Raw genomic sequence first — 12,656 nt, 5'->3', positions numbered from 1 at the left:
CCTCAACAGTGAGGAACTTCCATTTGTATTTACTAAGATTAAATGCAACCTATATCCTTGGAATGGAGTACATTTTAAAGTCCACAATACTAACAGCATTTTGGTTCTGTAATTGGGACATGTAAATCTGCTTAGCTACTAGGCACTTTGTTTCTTCTGCCAGTTTACAGGTGCATGGGACCTCCTGGCCATAGTAATCTGGTTCTGGATTGTGATTGCTTTAAGTGGTACAGAAAGCTGATTAACTACTCTGTTCTTCTTTAGGAAATACCATAAGTTTCAAAATAGAAAACTTGATTTAAACCAATAATTCAAATCTTTCCCTTTTAAGGGTGTGTATCTGGTTGAAATCTCATTGATTTAAATCAGTCCACCCTGTCATACCCTGAAAGTAGATAATGAACTGTGAGTTTATGATGTAAATAAGCCAATGGAGAGATTGCTTAATGTTTTAGTGAGAGAATAGTACCCAGATTTATAATATGACAGAGCTAAAGCTTCAGACTCCAGCACAGATTCTACACTCGCACTATTACAGCTAGGCTGAGCAGTTGCATTGCTGTTGAAAAGGGTAATTTGTAAAGCACTGGTTACGATAACCAGAATTTTACTGTGTTGTGAACTGCAACAGGTTAGCAAAGAAACTTTCCTGATCGCAAACTCTTAACCTCTCATTCTATATAATATGCAGTACCAAAGCTTTTAACATTCAGGCTATTTAAAGCTGCTAAACTGAAATGATATCTTGGTCTTTGAAAGACCCATTATGTTCTCTTGGGTTAATGAGCCATGAACAAAGGAGGATTTACACTGATCATTATGGCTTAATGAGACAAAATACACTTTAAAAAGATCCTAAATACATATTTACATGGTACACTGCAGCTATTATGGTTGGTCAGTTAAATAATGCAAGATACATGTGAATTTCCATGATATATATTAAAGCTAGTGATATTCCAAATATACCATCACAACAAATTGTGTGTGTTTATAAATATGCCTGGAACTTTTTTCATATGTTGTCGTATTAAACTGCTCAGCCAAATTATCTGAGACCTGTTAGTGGGGAAAGCATTAATTCTGGAAATGGTAAAATTAGGCTGCAATCCGGTAAACATTTACCTAGAAGTAATTCTGAAATCAGTGGATTTTCTGAGTAAGCATTCTTAGGATTGTCCTGTCAGTTTCTATCTTAATTTAGCTAGGTATGTATCAGAGCAAAAATTCACAGGATATCCTGGCAGAGAATGACTAATACAGTTGAATAGAAATGCTAAGAATGTTCTGATTTGCCTTCCTTTTGTGTTTGTTACTTTCTTGCCCAATAAATACCAAAACTGCTTGTGTTTTGTAAATCTTTCATACACTTTTCAGATTGTAAAAAAAAAAAAATAGTTGCGTGGCTATCTAGTAGACAGCTTGCAATATTTTAAAGGACACATTTAACTGGCTTTAAAGATGAAGATGCTCTGAAGAATTTCAGAAGTGAAATATAGTAACTTAATTTAAGTCCCTAATAGCATAATCATGAACTTTATTTGAAAATAATGTGCTATAATTTTTCTGCATTGCAGAAATATAATTGTTATAATATAATTATTTATGCATTGCAGGTGGTTGGACTAGATAACCCTTGGGTCCCTTCCAATTCTATGATACTATAATAAATGTTTTATTTTCTGTTCCAAGATGATTGCCAGAGGGAAGAATGCATCTGAATTGTTTCCTTCCGTAGTGAAGAATGTAGCGAGTAAAAATCTTGAGGTATGATAACAAAGCTTATACCCTTGCAATTTTATTCTTTTATAATGTAAATATTTTCAATTCTACCCATGAAAGTGTTTTTTTATCAGAGTTCACTGTTAAAAATACTTGTAGATTTATCTGTATGCTGAAATAGAGGAAATCATGTACTGTATTCAGAATTTGTTTGGTACATAGTAAAGTGGTGAAATACTTGTTAAGTGAACAATGTGCTGGACAGATACTGGGCATGTATCATTGGATCCAAGAACTTTGAATAAAATAAAATTAACCTCTGGCGCTTTTCTACAATAACTAGCAAAAGACTGCATAATGTTAGAATACTTATATTTTATAGCAGGCCTCATGTTTCTGCATGTTTTATTTCTTTACAGTGCTGTAGCAATAGAAATAAAACAACCTTTCTGTGGGCAAAAACTGCACTGTTTCAGTGCATTCTGAATGGCATTTTGACTGCTGGGAGGGGAGCTGGTTGTAATTTGAGGCTTGCAAAGTGACCTTTTGGATACTTGCCAATGATGCTGTGTACTCTGCCAACATAGAACCAGGGCATGGGTCATGCTTGTTCACTCGTTCTCTTCTATGGGTGGTGTTCCAGCTTAGAATTCCTTTTAAAAACTGGAATCATACAGAGGGCATGTGACATGGGTGGGAAGGAATTTTTGCCCTCAAAAGTAGTGAAAAACGTTTTGTTGTTCTAGTAAAATTCATTTTCATAAGAGCATTCTGCCCTAGTCTTGTTATATGTGTCATGTCAAAAGATGCAGAAAAGTGACCTAGAAAGCAATTGGTGGTGTAGAACAGAAATAATCAAAGGTTTAGTCAATAACTCATGAAGTTTGATATAGTTGTATTGATAAACTAATTAAACAGATCTGCCTGTGTTCCTCAGCTCTAATATGGCACTGTTATTATTAGTTTTAAAGGGAGGAGTGCTGTAACATTGAATGAAGGTAAATGATAAAAGAATGGTCTAGGCACGAAATCAAAGTCCTCCTGCCTCTAGTCTCAGAGTGGTTTCAAGGAAAGTAGGCTTTCTCTGCACACCTGCAGTCATTCACTACAAAGGCCTCTTGTTGTCAATGTTGATTGCTGCTTCTTCATAGTAGAACAACAAATAATTTAGTGGCTCCTAACCTTCTGTGATTTATTATCTTGCTTTTTGGCAGAATGGGCAGAAAAATATTTCTTCATATAGTGATAATAATTATAGCACAGCTGTAGTTAAGGGGTTTTCAGAGTTTCCAATATAAACCCTTACGGTCAGTTTGTAACTCAGAACAAATTTTTCTGTACTTAGTTAAACATACACAGACTTCATTTAGAACTTAACTAAAGCATACTTTTTTAAGCAAGATCAAACTGACTAATTTGTAGTACTTATGAAACTAGAGCTTGGAAGCCTTTAATCTATGAATCTGTTGTCCTAGGGAAGATACAATGACCATTCTTCATGACTGTGCCCCTTCAGAAATACACATTGCATAAAATAAGTTTGGAAGGCAAAATTCTTCCTGGACATCTGTTAGAGTGTATATTCTGAACTATATTAAATGATTCTGATTTGACTATCATGAACCTCAACAACTACAACAACAGAATGCAAGACCTGTGCTGCTTCACGTTCCCTCCCTTATTGTTCCTTTCAACCGCTTGTCTTTTGTGTCTATCTGCTTTAAATTTATAACCACTTTTAACTATTAACTTTTATCCCTCTCCTCTTTAAGTCTTATGTGCTTTATTTTATTTGCATGTTTGTATCTTATGCTGGTCTGCTACCAGTTTGTTTTTTACTATTATGAACTAATTTCTTTTTCAGATTAAAAAACTTGTATACGTATACCTGATGCGCTATGCAGAGGAGCAGCAGGACCTGGCATTGCTATCAATTAGCACCTTTCAGCGTGCTCTGAAAGTGAGTAAATGTCTAGTTAGCAGTGTTTTCCTGGGAAGTTGTATGTCATTACAAAGGTACACATAATTTTTATTGGGGAAAGCAAAAACTAACTAGCTAAGAATGAGTAGAGGAATATTTAACATGTCCTAGAACCTTATGGTGATGATGCTGGCCTACTTGGTATGGCTTCTGTTATTAAACAGAGACTCCATTTGGGGGATCAGCTTTGCTTAGAAAATATTCTGGTTTTGCATATCAAGTATGCATTTGTTTAGTCATGTTAGTCACACACAAGCAGAAAGTTTGTGAATTTTGTAAAGACTGCTTTCCTTCATTCCTAATTTAAAAGATAATCAGTTTATGTAGCAGAGATGAAGTTCTTCAACTCTGATGTGTCATTTACATGCCTTTCCCAATAATGGGCTCAGAACCATGGGGATGTGGAAATGAGATCTTGCTACTGCAGTGAGATGTTTTAGGTTTAAAAAGGTAGGATCAGAAGCACATGTTTGACTGATTCTGTTCTGATTTGGGGGCAGCTTAGAAATTATGCAGTCAGTGCCTGAACATTTTTAAGCCTTGCTTGGTATTGACATTCAAGCTAAGCAATCCTTAGTTTTGATGTTTTACGCTACTTTGGCTGTCGCTTCTCTTTATTTTATCAGAATACTGTCTAAAAGCATACCAGATTTGTATCCACGTTTTATAAAGATCCTGCCTTCATCGCTTAGTAACATGCCTTTCTTGAAAAGGGCTTCATGCCCAGATGAGAAAAGGGAAATGTAAACCTTGGCTGCTACAGACATGGCTGTCTCAGGCTTTAGAGCAGTTTTCCCCATAATTTGGGTTTGGATTGTGGGGTGAGCTCAGGTGCTTTTAACAACTTTGGTGGTGTTAAGAGTATGGAGAAATATTTCTTACATGTAGACTTGAGTAGTGTACCGGCTTGAACTGTGTATCAGTCCTGTGCAAACAGCAGGGAATCTAAAGAGAGAGACAAAATGTTGCAATATTTACAATACAATGTTACTCCTAGATCCTTTAAATACAGTAACAAGCAATTTAACTATCATCATAAAGCAAAATCAAGATTTTAAATTTAATTATGAGGTATCTCCCTGGGTTGACAAAGTAACATTGTTGCAATACAGTATAACATTTGATATATCTCTTGCAGTTTTCCCTCTTTCTATGGATTACTTTGGTCCTGGGCAAATGATTCTCTTAATCTTGGTGTTTTCATTTGGAAAACAGACAATGACTTGCCTGCAGAATTATTGTTTACAATAGTAGCAATAAATGGAAGGCACTCTTTTGTACTGGAGACTATTTTGACTAAGTGTTGAATTATAACTAAGAACTTAAAATGACATTTAAAAAATAGTCTCCAGTACAAAAGAGCATATGCTTGAATTTATCTAATGACTATTGGTATTTTATTTTTATTTTAGGATCCCAATCAGTTAATCCGTGCAAGTGCTTTGAGAGTTCTATCCAGCATCAGAGTGCCAATTATTGTTCCGATTATGATGCTTGCTATCAAAGAAGCATCAGCTGATTTATCACCCTACGTTAGAAAAAATGCCGCCCATGCAATCCAAAAGCTTTACAGGTATGTTCTCTAGCCATAAATATGGAAGATAGGTATTTAGTGCTCAGTAGAGTGTGTTATAATGAAGTTTAGCTACAGCTTTTGATAACTGCTTCCTGCTAATGGGCATAAAACGAGCAAGACAACTTTGACTAAAGGTTCTGAATTAACAGAGTGAAGACCAGTCAGTGCTGTATATTTGCAGCACTTATCAAAGTTATTTCATTAGTCAGATAAACTCCTGCCATTAATTGTTTGATTTCATTTTGCATACATTTTTTGTTGTATTTAAAATAATTTTTAGACTGCTTTCCATCAAAAAATCCTTAAAGCGTTTCACAACCGTAAATAGAAGATCCATGAAAGAACCTAGTACAGCACCAAACACCGTTAAAACATAGTCTGTTGAACAAAACAAAGAAATGAAGCCTACAGCTTGGCCGGATATTCTTAATAGAACTTTAAATATTTTATTTTAATGGGCAGGGTTGAAAGGATGGCATGCAGGACTTGTAGCCCATTCATTAAGAAGTAGCTTGAATAAGACTTGGTGAAATTCATAATTCCACTCTTAAAATGAGAGAATCTGAATTCTTTTTGTTCACTTTTTAGTCTTGATCCTGAGCAAAAAGAACTGTTAATTGAAGTGATAGAGAAACTTCTGAAAGACAAGAGCACTGTAAGTAATACAGATTCAGCTTCTTTGTAATGCAATCAAAACTCTTCTTTTCACCTCTAATTTTATGGTACTTTAAACTTTAATCTGAACAGGGTAGAATGACTAGACAGGCAGAAGACACAATTTGGCATTGTGGGTGGAGAAACATGTTACCAGTGCCTTACTTATTTCTTTTGGTTTATATTTCAGTCCTTTCTGAAAGGACTGAGGCCAAGAAGAGACATTTTAAGATCAATTCTTATGTAAATAAACCCATAAAAACTCAGTTGTTAAGTTAAGTTTCTTCTTCCTTTCCCCCTGTGTAGCTGTTTGAGTGTGAATGCTGGAAACCAGTTCTAGAAGCAACAGCATCTTTTGAAAGATGTTCACTCTAAATGTCCAGGTAGCTACTGAGAAGGCTACTGTATTCAGATTAGTTCCTTAGCAGATTTGGCCTTTATAGACCACACATAACACCATGATATGCAGTCTGGTATGGAGAGCATCTTCATTGTTAATGCGTGCCATGATTATTGACATGTGTGAGTCAGAAGAAAAATGGCATCCTCTTACAGTTTTAGGGAAAACACTCTGGCCACTGTTTCACTGTGATCCAAATTGTCATATGAGTCCCTAGGATGATCCAAGGTTGAATGTTGGGAAAGTAACAAGTTGCCATTCTATGGACTTTGTTATATTTTGGCTCCCTGGAATCTTGAATAGAAACAAAATGGTTTTCTTTCATCCTTAGACACAAAATGTTAAAGTTGTGGAGTAAGGATGACAATCTCACTGCTATTTTATAGCAGATTCTTAGTTCACTGATGTTCAAAGGGCTTTTAAGGTCTCCAGCTGTGGGTGTAAATACAGCTTTCTTTTGAAGCAAATTGAGTGCCCGTGTGCCCTGTGAAGGCTAGATAGGATTATCTGTAGCAGCTGACTCTTGGGAGGTCAAATAATTTGCTTGTTAAAAATGAGCTGAAGAATTGGTGATGGCTTTGTGATGAGATTACTGATGTGTTCTAAACTAGAATATTACCTTTGGGAAAATGGAACAAAGTAAGGTGCATTCTTTTAACATATTTAACAGATATGCTAGAAGTAATGTGTGGCGTTCAGATTACAGATGTAAGGGTAACCTAGTATTTTCCAAAGTTATTGATTCAATGTTGATAAAAAGCTTTACTGCTGTGGTGGGAAAATAACTTGAGTTTGTGCAGATGCTGTATTGTGATAGATCTATTATCCAGCTATTAGAAGATAAATGACTGATCTTTACCAGCTTCCATGCTTCCAGAAAATTGAAATAAGAAGGGGAATATCATTTGGGCTGTATGATTAGGGCAGGTGGGATGGCCATTAATTTAAGAGAAGGAAATGTTGGCAGCATAGGCCAACTTGCACCATATTATCAATCAAACCTCGATACACTTCTTGTGATGACCCAGCACTCTCAGGTTTTTGCAACGTTAATTAGAATTCATGACAAAATAGATGCAAGGAAACATTTTGTACCCTTCATAATTTTATAGAAAATTTATTGTTATTAGAGGAACCATTTGCTTAGTGTGATTTTTTTCATTACCAGCTTGTCAACTAGCATAGATAATCTGGAGAAAATATGAACTCCATAGATTGGGTGTCACTTTTGTTGATGGTTCATGTAGTTTACCTTGGAGCGCAGCTAATGGCTGAAGTTCATAGCAACAGCACAGAAAAACGTGGCAACCAGTGAAAGACAAATGAACCATGTTTATTGCTTTAATATAAAAAATACATAAATGGAAAGCTGTATTTGAATTTGTTGAGCTCATTGGTAGTTTTGTAGGTATGATTTATTTTTTCTTGCACAAAAAAAACTATTTAATTTTCATCTCAGTATGTCAGCGTCACTGTAAACTGTTTTTTGTTTTGTTTTTTATGTTTTGATTGAATCATTTTGTTTTAATTCAATGTTTTATGGGATATTGAACATTTAATAAACTAAGATCATCAGCTGTTTCCCAAATATTTAGATAGGTCCCAGCATAGTGGAAATTTGCTTTGAGGTGTGCTGTTATCTAAAAACATGTAGAATCAAGATCAATTCAAATTATAGCTTGAATTGGAAAGAACTTACTGTTAATCATTTATGTTTAGCGCAGAACATGTTTGTAAATTCTGGCGTGGAGGGTGGAGTGGAGTGTTATATGATGGAGTTGTTACAAATAAGTTAATATTAATATCTCTATCTTTTCATAAATACAGTGAACTTTTTAAAGTGGATGCTGAAGATTCTTACTCCTTGTGAAAGACCTGCCATTCTAAATACACAAATTGATTTTGCCCCACCTCTGTGTTTACTGAATTTGCACACCCTCTTTCAAGGTGTAGAAAGAACAGTGCCTTAGTTTACTATTAGTAGTCTTGGAAATGTCAGTTTCTGTCTAACTGGTAATTAGCTAGCCAAAAGGCAACATTCTGAGCTTTCTGTGTGTAGCCTTAATTTTAGGGTAATATGAAATTTAAATTGAATATTGGCAAATGAGGAGTACCTATTCTTCATTTTGCTCCCCTTAAAACTCTTGTGGAGAAGTAGCACCTGTAGCTACAATGATTACGAATCTTTATGTTTAGCTAAATAATTGCAGGTTTATAGGTTGTTTGTGGGATCTTGGTGTATGTATGTGTTTAGATAATGTAAATAGGGGGAATGGACAGAAAGAATTCTTTTTTATATATGCAACATTTAAGGTTTGTTAAGTGCAATATTTTTATTTTATATGCAAGCTTGCATGCTTTCATATGTAGTCAGGTAATCTTGATAATATTAATTAATGACAGTGTTAACTAATGTAAATAGTTGTAAAAACTGTAGAAAGAAAAAGATTGTAAACTTCAACAATGAGACATTTTCCTCCTACAAGTGATGTGATATAGAAAATAAATGTAAGTATAATGCATTTTCTTTAGTCCTTTACAAATAATCAATTCCCTTCTTTATGGAATGAGTTGTATACATGCTGGGACCAGCAGGTACCAGTACATAGCAGGGCTGGAGACAATAAATGCAACGTCACGTTTATAGTTATTGGTAATTTGTGAAATCCCCACAGGACTTGGAACTTGTTTAGCATAATAGCAAGACTATATTCTGAGCTGTTTTCTTTCAGTTGTAATCATAGGTGCATACTAATAAACCAAATGTCAACCAAAAAATAGGGGAAAACTCTAACAAGTGAATATCGTTGTATTTAATATTTTTCCAAAAGTGCCATTTCAATAAATTGTACTTCTATTTAATTGCTTACTTTAAATCATTGGGGAAATTTTTAGAGGTTGAAATGCAGATCCCCAGTGCTCTGCTAGAAGGTGACATTAATTTTCTTACGGAAAGCGGCTTCACATGCATGCTTAACTGCATACATATCAGTTGCTTCATACAGAAGCCTGATCATAGTAGCTATTTTGCATAGCATGTGGTGGAAACAAAACAAAATTTTATTAAAGCAGTTGCTGGAGGGGTGGGAAGAGATAATAGGCAATACACAGTGACAAGTGGTTATGTCATATTTGCAACTGATAGCTGACAGGGCAATGAGATGCATTATTTTCAGTACTACTTGTATTTTTGCTAACTCTTGTACAAGCAACAATTGGTAGATAAAAAAATCAAAAGGTTCAAAATGGTTTTTTAAGGCTGTCTGAAATAAAGTGGCACACTGCTTATCATTCAGGAAGGTAATCTCATTAATCTTTGAACAATCTTAGGATGTAATATAATTTTGTGACAGAGGAACGTGAGAGTGTATGTGGCTAATATGTACCTTTTGTACTACATATTATTATAGGGGACAGATAAAGTTTGAATTTGTTGTATATGTTTTAAGAGGATGGCACAGTAAATATTCATTTTTTGCCATCCGTGGCATATGATCTCTTGCTTTCTCTGGTATATATGGACAATACTGTAGTCTGCAAACACTAGTGTGGCTATAAGTACTCATTTATGGCTGAACATTTAATAATTTTTTTATATGGACAAAGACTTATGGGTCCTTCAGTGATCCCACTCCAAAATTTGTTTTGATTTTAAGCATCACTGTGAGAGTCTGAGGTAGATAACACTTTTAACATGCACTACTCAAACCATCATAACTGGCTAGTATATTTCAAATTTAAAAGCACATCATGCATTAAAAGTACATTAAACAAGGCAACTAAAACCTAAACAAAACATGTTGGGTTTAAAGGAAATGAAAAGAAAGTTTTCAGGTACCCAATCCATGCACGTTTTACTTGGGAGGAAGCCCCATTGAACTTGGTTGGGATTTACCTCTGAGTAACAGTGGCGATTTTAATCTGAAATCTTAGGCATGGTACAGTGCCCAGAGCTCAAAAACTGCTTGCATTTGTGAAATTCCCTGTCGCAAAATGCTCCTAGAGCAATGGGAGTTTCAAACACTCTGTGAAAGAATTGAAGAATGAAGAGCCCTCAAATATTCCATAGTACCTTCCTACAATGTATTTTACTCCTGGTACTATGTGTTGTCTTCAAGTTTCAGATTCAGTGCTGTTATTTAGAAGCGATATTAACAAGTGGACACCCCTATACCTACTACATCCATCAACTGAACTACACCTTATCTAACTGAACAAGATAGCTGATGGGCTTGCTCTTAAGCTCATATTCATTATTAAAGCTACAGTAACATATATCATCATGAGCTGTGTGTGCTAAGGGGGCTGTATAATGAGAGAGTGAATAAGGCATGGAAATGGGAGTGATCTGTGTGCAAGGGAGAATTGAAGAAGTAAGGAGAAGGGTGGAGAGGAAAAGGAGGTGAAAGTGAAAATGGGGGGTGCAAAGGGAGTTCCAAAAAAGGAGGGAATGGGGTTGAAGATGAAAGCAGGGGCATGAAAGGGTCTGAAGAAAAGGAGGGGGAGACGGCTCCATAATTGGGAGGAGGAAGATGCAAGGGGTTACCATGGGGTTGGTTTGCATGTAATGGGGTTGCACAAAAGAAAGAAGGAGGTGGTGTGGAAATGGGGATGAAGGTGAAAAGAGGTGCGAAGCAGGACTGCAGAATAAAAGAAAGAAGTGGCTTCAGAAATAGGGTTCAAATCTTAAAAGCAAACTTATCAGTTACATGAGGTGGGAAGGAGAAGCTCATGGGGGTTAATATGGGAGGAATGGCAGCGGGGTTGGTGAGCAGAGCGAGCAGGGGCATAGACCCAATTATATGTATATAATCTTAAATGAATAAATCACACATCTGCCTGAAGAGTGGTCCTCTATGGCTGAGTTCTTCTGGATTGACAAGTGCTCTTCCCACCTTTAAGTGCTTTTTGCCAATGAATAAAGTCATATCAATGACGGACAATTAAGAAAGCAGATGTAGCCAATTAGATAAAGTGGCACATCCACTGTCTGGAGAGCATTTCCACAAGATAGGAAATAAAATGAAATACAGTGGTGCCCCGCAAGACGAATGCCTCGCAAGACGGAAAACCCGCTAGACAAAAGGGTTTTCCGTTTTGGAGGTGCTTCGTAAAACGAATTTCGTATGGGCTTGCTTCGCAAGACGACAATGCCTTGCGAGTTCCTGCGGGGGTTTTTTCCTCCCCCCCTTTTTTCTAAGCCGCTTATCAGCTGATCCGATCAGCAGATAAGCCACTAATCCGCTAATCCGTCAATGGGCTTGCTTTGCAAGACGAAAAAACCGCTAGACAATCACAAAAACCGCTAGAGAATCACAGAACGGATTCTTTTCGTCTTGCGAGGCACCACTGTAAAGGCAACATAGCAGCTGCATTTCTCACAAACTTGCTGAGTAGTCTTAACCTACACGCCCTTTCCTACAGCTTGTCATTCAAACTTATTGTAAGTCCATTGGAGTTACTGATTCTTATATGCTTGATTCTTGTTCTCTAGCTTGTAGCAGGAAGTGTTGTGATGGCATTTGAAGAAGTCTGTCCAGACAGAATAGATCTGATTCACAAGAACTACAGAAAACTCTGTAATCTGTTGGTGGATGTGGAGGAATGGGGACAAGTTGTCATCATCCACATGCTGACTCGATACGCACGCATGCAGTTTGTCAGCCCTTGGAAAGAGGTAAGTAACTTTTAAAAAGTTACTTCGAATACTTCTAGCTTGTTAGGAGCAGGCTTAGTAGCAAACACTTTCAGGAATGTACATCAGTACCTCTCAGATGGCCAGTACAACTGATCCAACAGTTTGCTTATTAGCATCGTTAATGATTTGTCACGCATCAAGACCATCAGACAATGAGTATCAAAATGAATAAACTTATCATTATTTTGTAGATTTCTGAGAGAAAGCATTTTTGTGGGGAATGAGCAGTCAACTCCTCTCCACATCAGCTAGTATGGGCTTGATTGGATCTTCTAAATGAAGTCTTAGTCATTGTATTTCTGGAAATACACTTGCAATGCCACACTTTCTGACACTTTACAGTCAAGCAGATAGATTGATCTTGAAGATTAGTATAGTCTTGTAACTTGGCTCACAAAAGTTACTACCTTGCAGGAAAAAAGTAGAAAAAAACCATTATATCAAGCAGGTTTGGTGGAGAAGGACAGATCTATCTCTGTTTTGTACTAGTTGTGGACAAACAGATCCTTCTTTCCTCATTCGTAGCACAGTAAGAAAGTGGGTTGGTAGAGAAGGAATGAAATTATATTCTCCTTTTCTGCCAGCCCACTCATCTGCATGGAATTCTTGGTCACCTATTACTACC

General features: G+C 36.3%; 1 protein-coding gene across 3 annotated transcripts in view; it reads left to right on the top strand.

The window, feature by feature from the left end:
* The window catches only part of AP3B1 (adaptor related protein complex 3 subunit beta 1), a 142,771-nt gene that overhangs the window by 33,871 nt on the left and 96,244 nt on the right, over positions 1–12,656 (top strand). For all 3 annotated transcript variants that reach the window (XM_083465201.1, XM_083465200.1, XM_083465202.1), the window contains 5 exons: positions 1,693–1,767; positions 3,587–3,682; positions 5,116–5,276; positions 5,868–5,934; positions 11,828–12,010. In XM_083465201.1, the coding sequence (XP_083321327.1) occupies positions 1,693–1,767; positions 3,587–3,682; positions 5,116–5,276; positions 5,868–5,934; positions 11,828–12,010 (582 nt within the window). The remainder of the gene's footprint in view (positions 1–1,692; positions 1,768–3,586; positions 3,683–5,115; positions 5,277–5,867; positions 5,935–11,827; positions 12,011–12,656) is intronic.

The sequence above is a fragment of the Podarcis liolepis genome, assembly GCF_965112155.1.
Source record: "Podarcis liolepis genome assembly, chromosome: 11".
Taxonomy (NCBI): Eukaryota; Metazoa; Chordata; class Lepidosauria; order Squamata; family Lacertidae; genus Podarcis; species Podarcis liolepis.
Note: the sequence above shows the minus strand (reverse complement) of the source record. Positions and strands in the feature narration are given on the sequence as shown.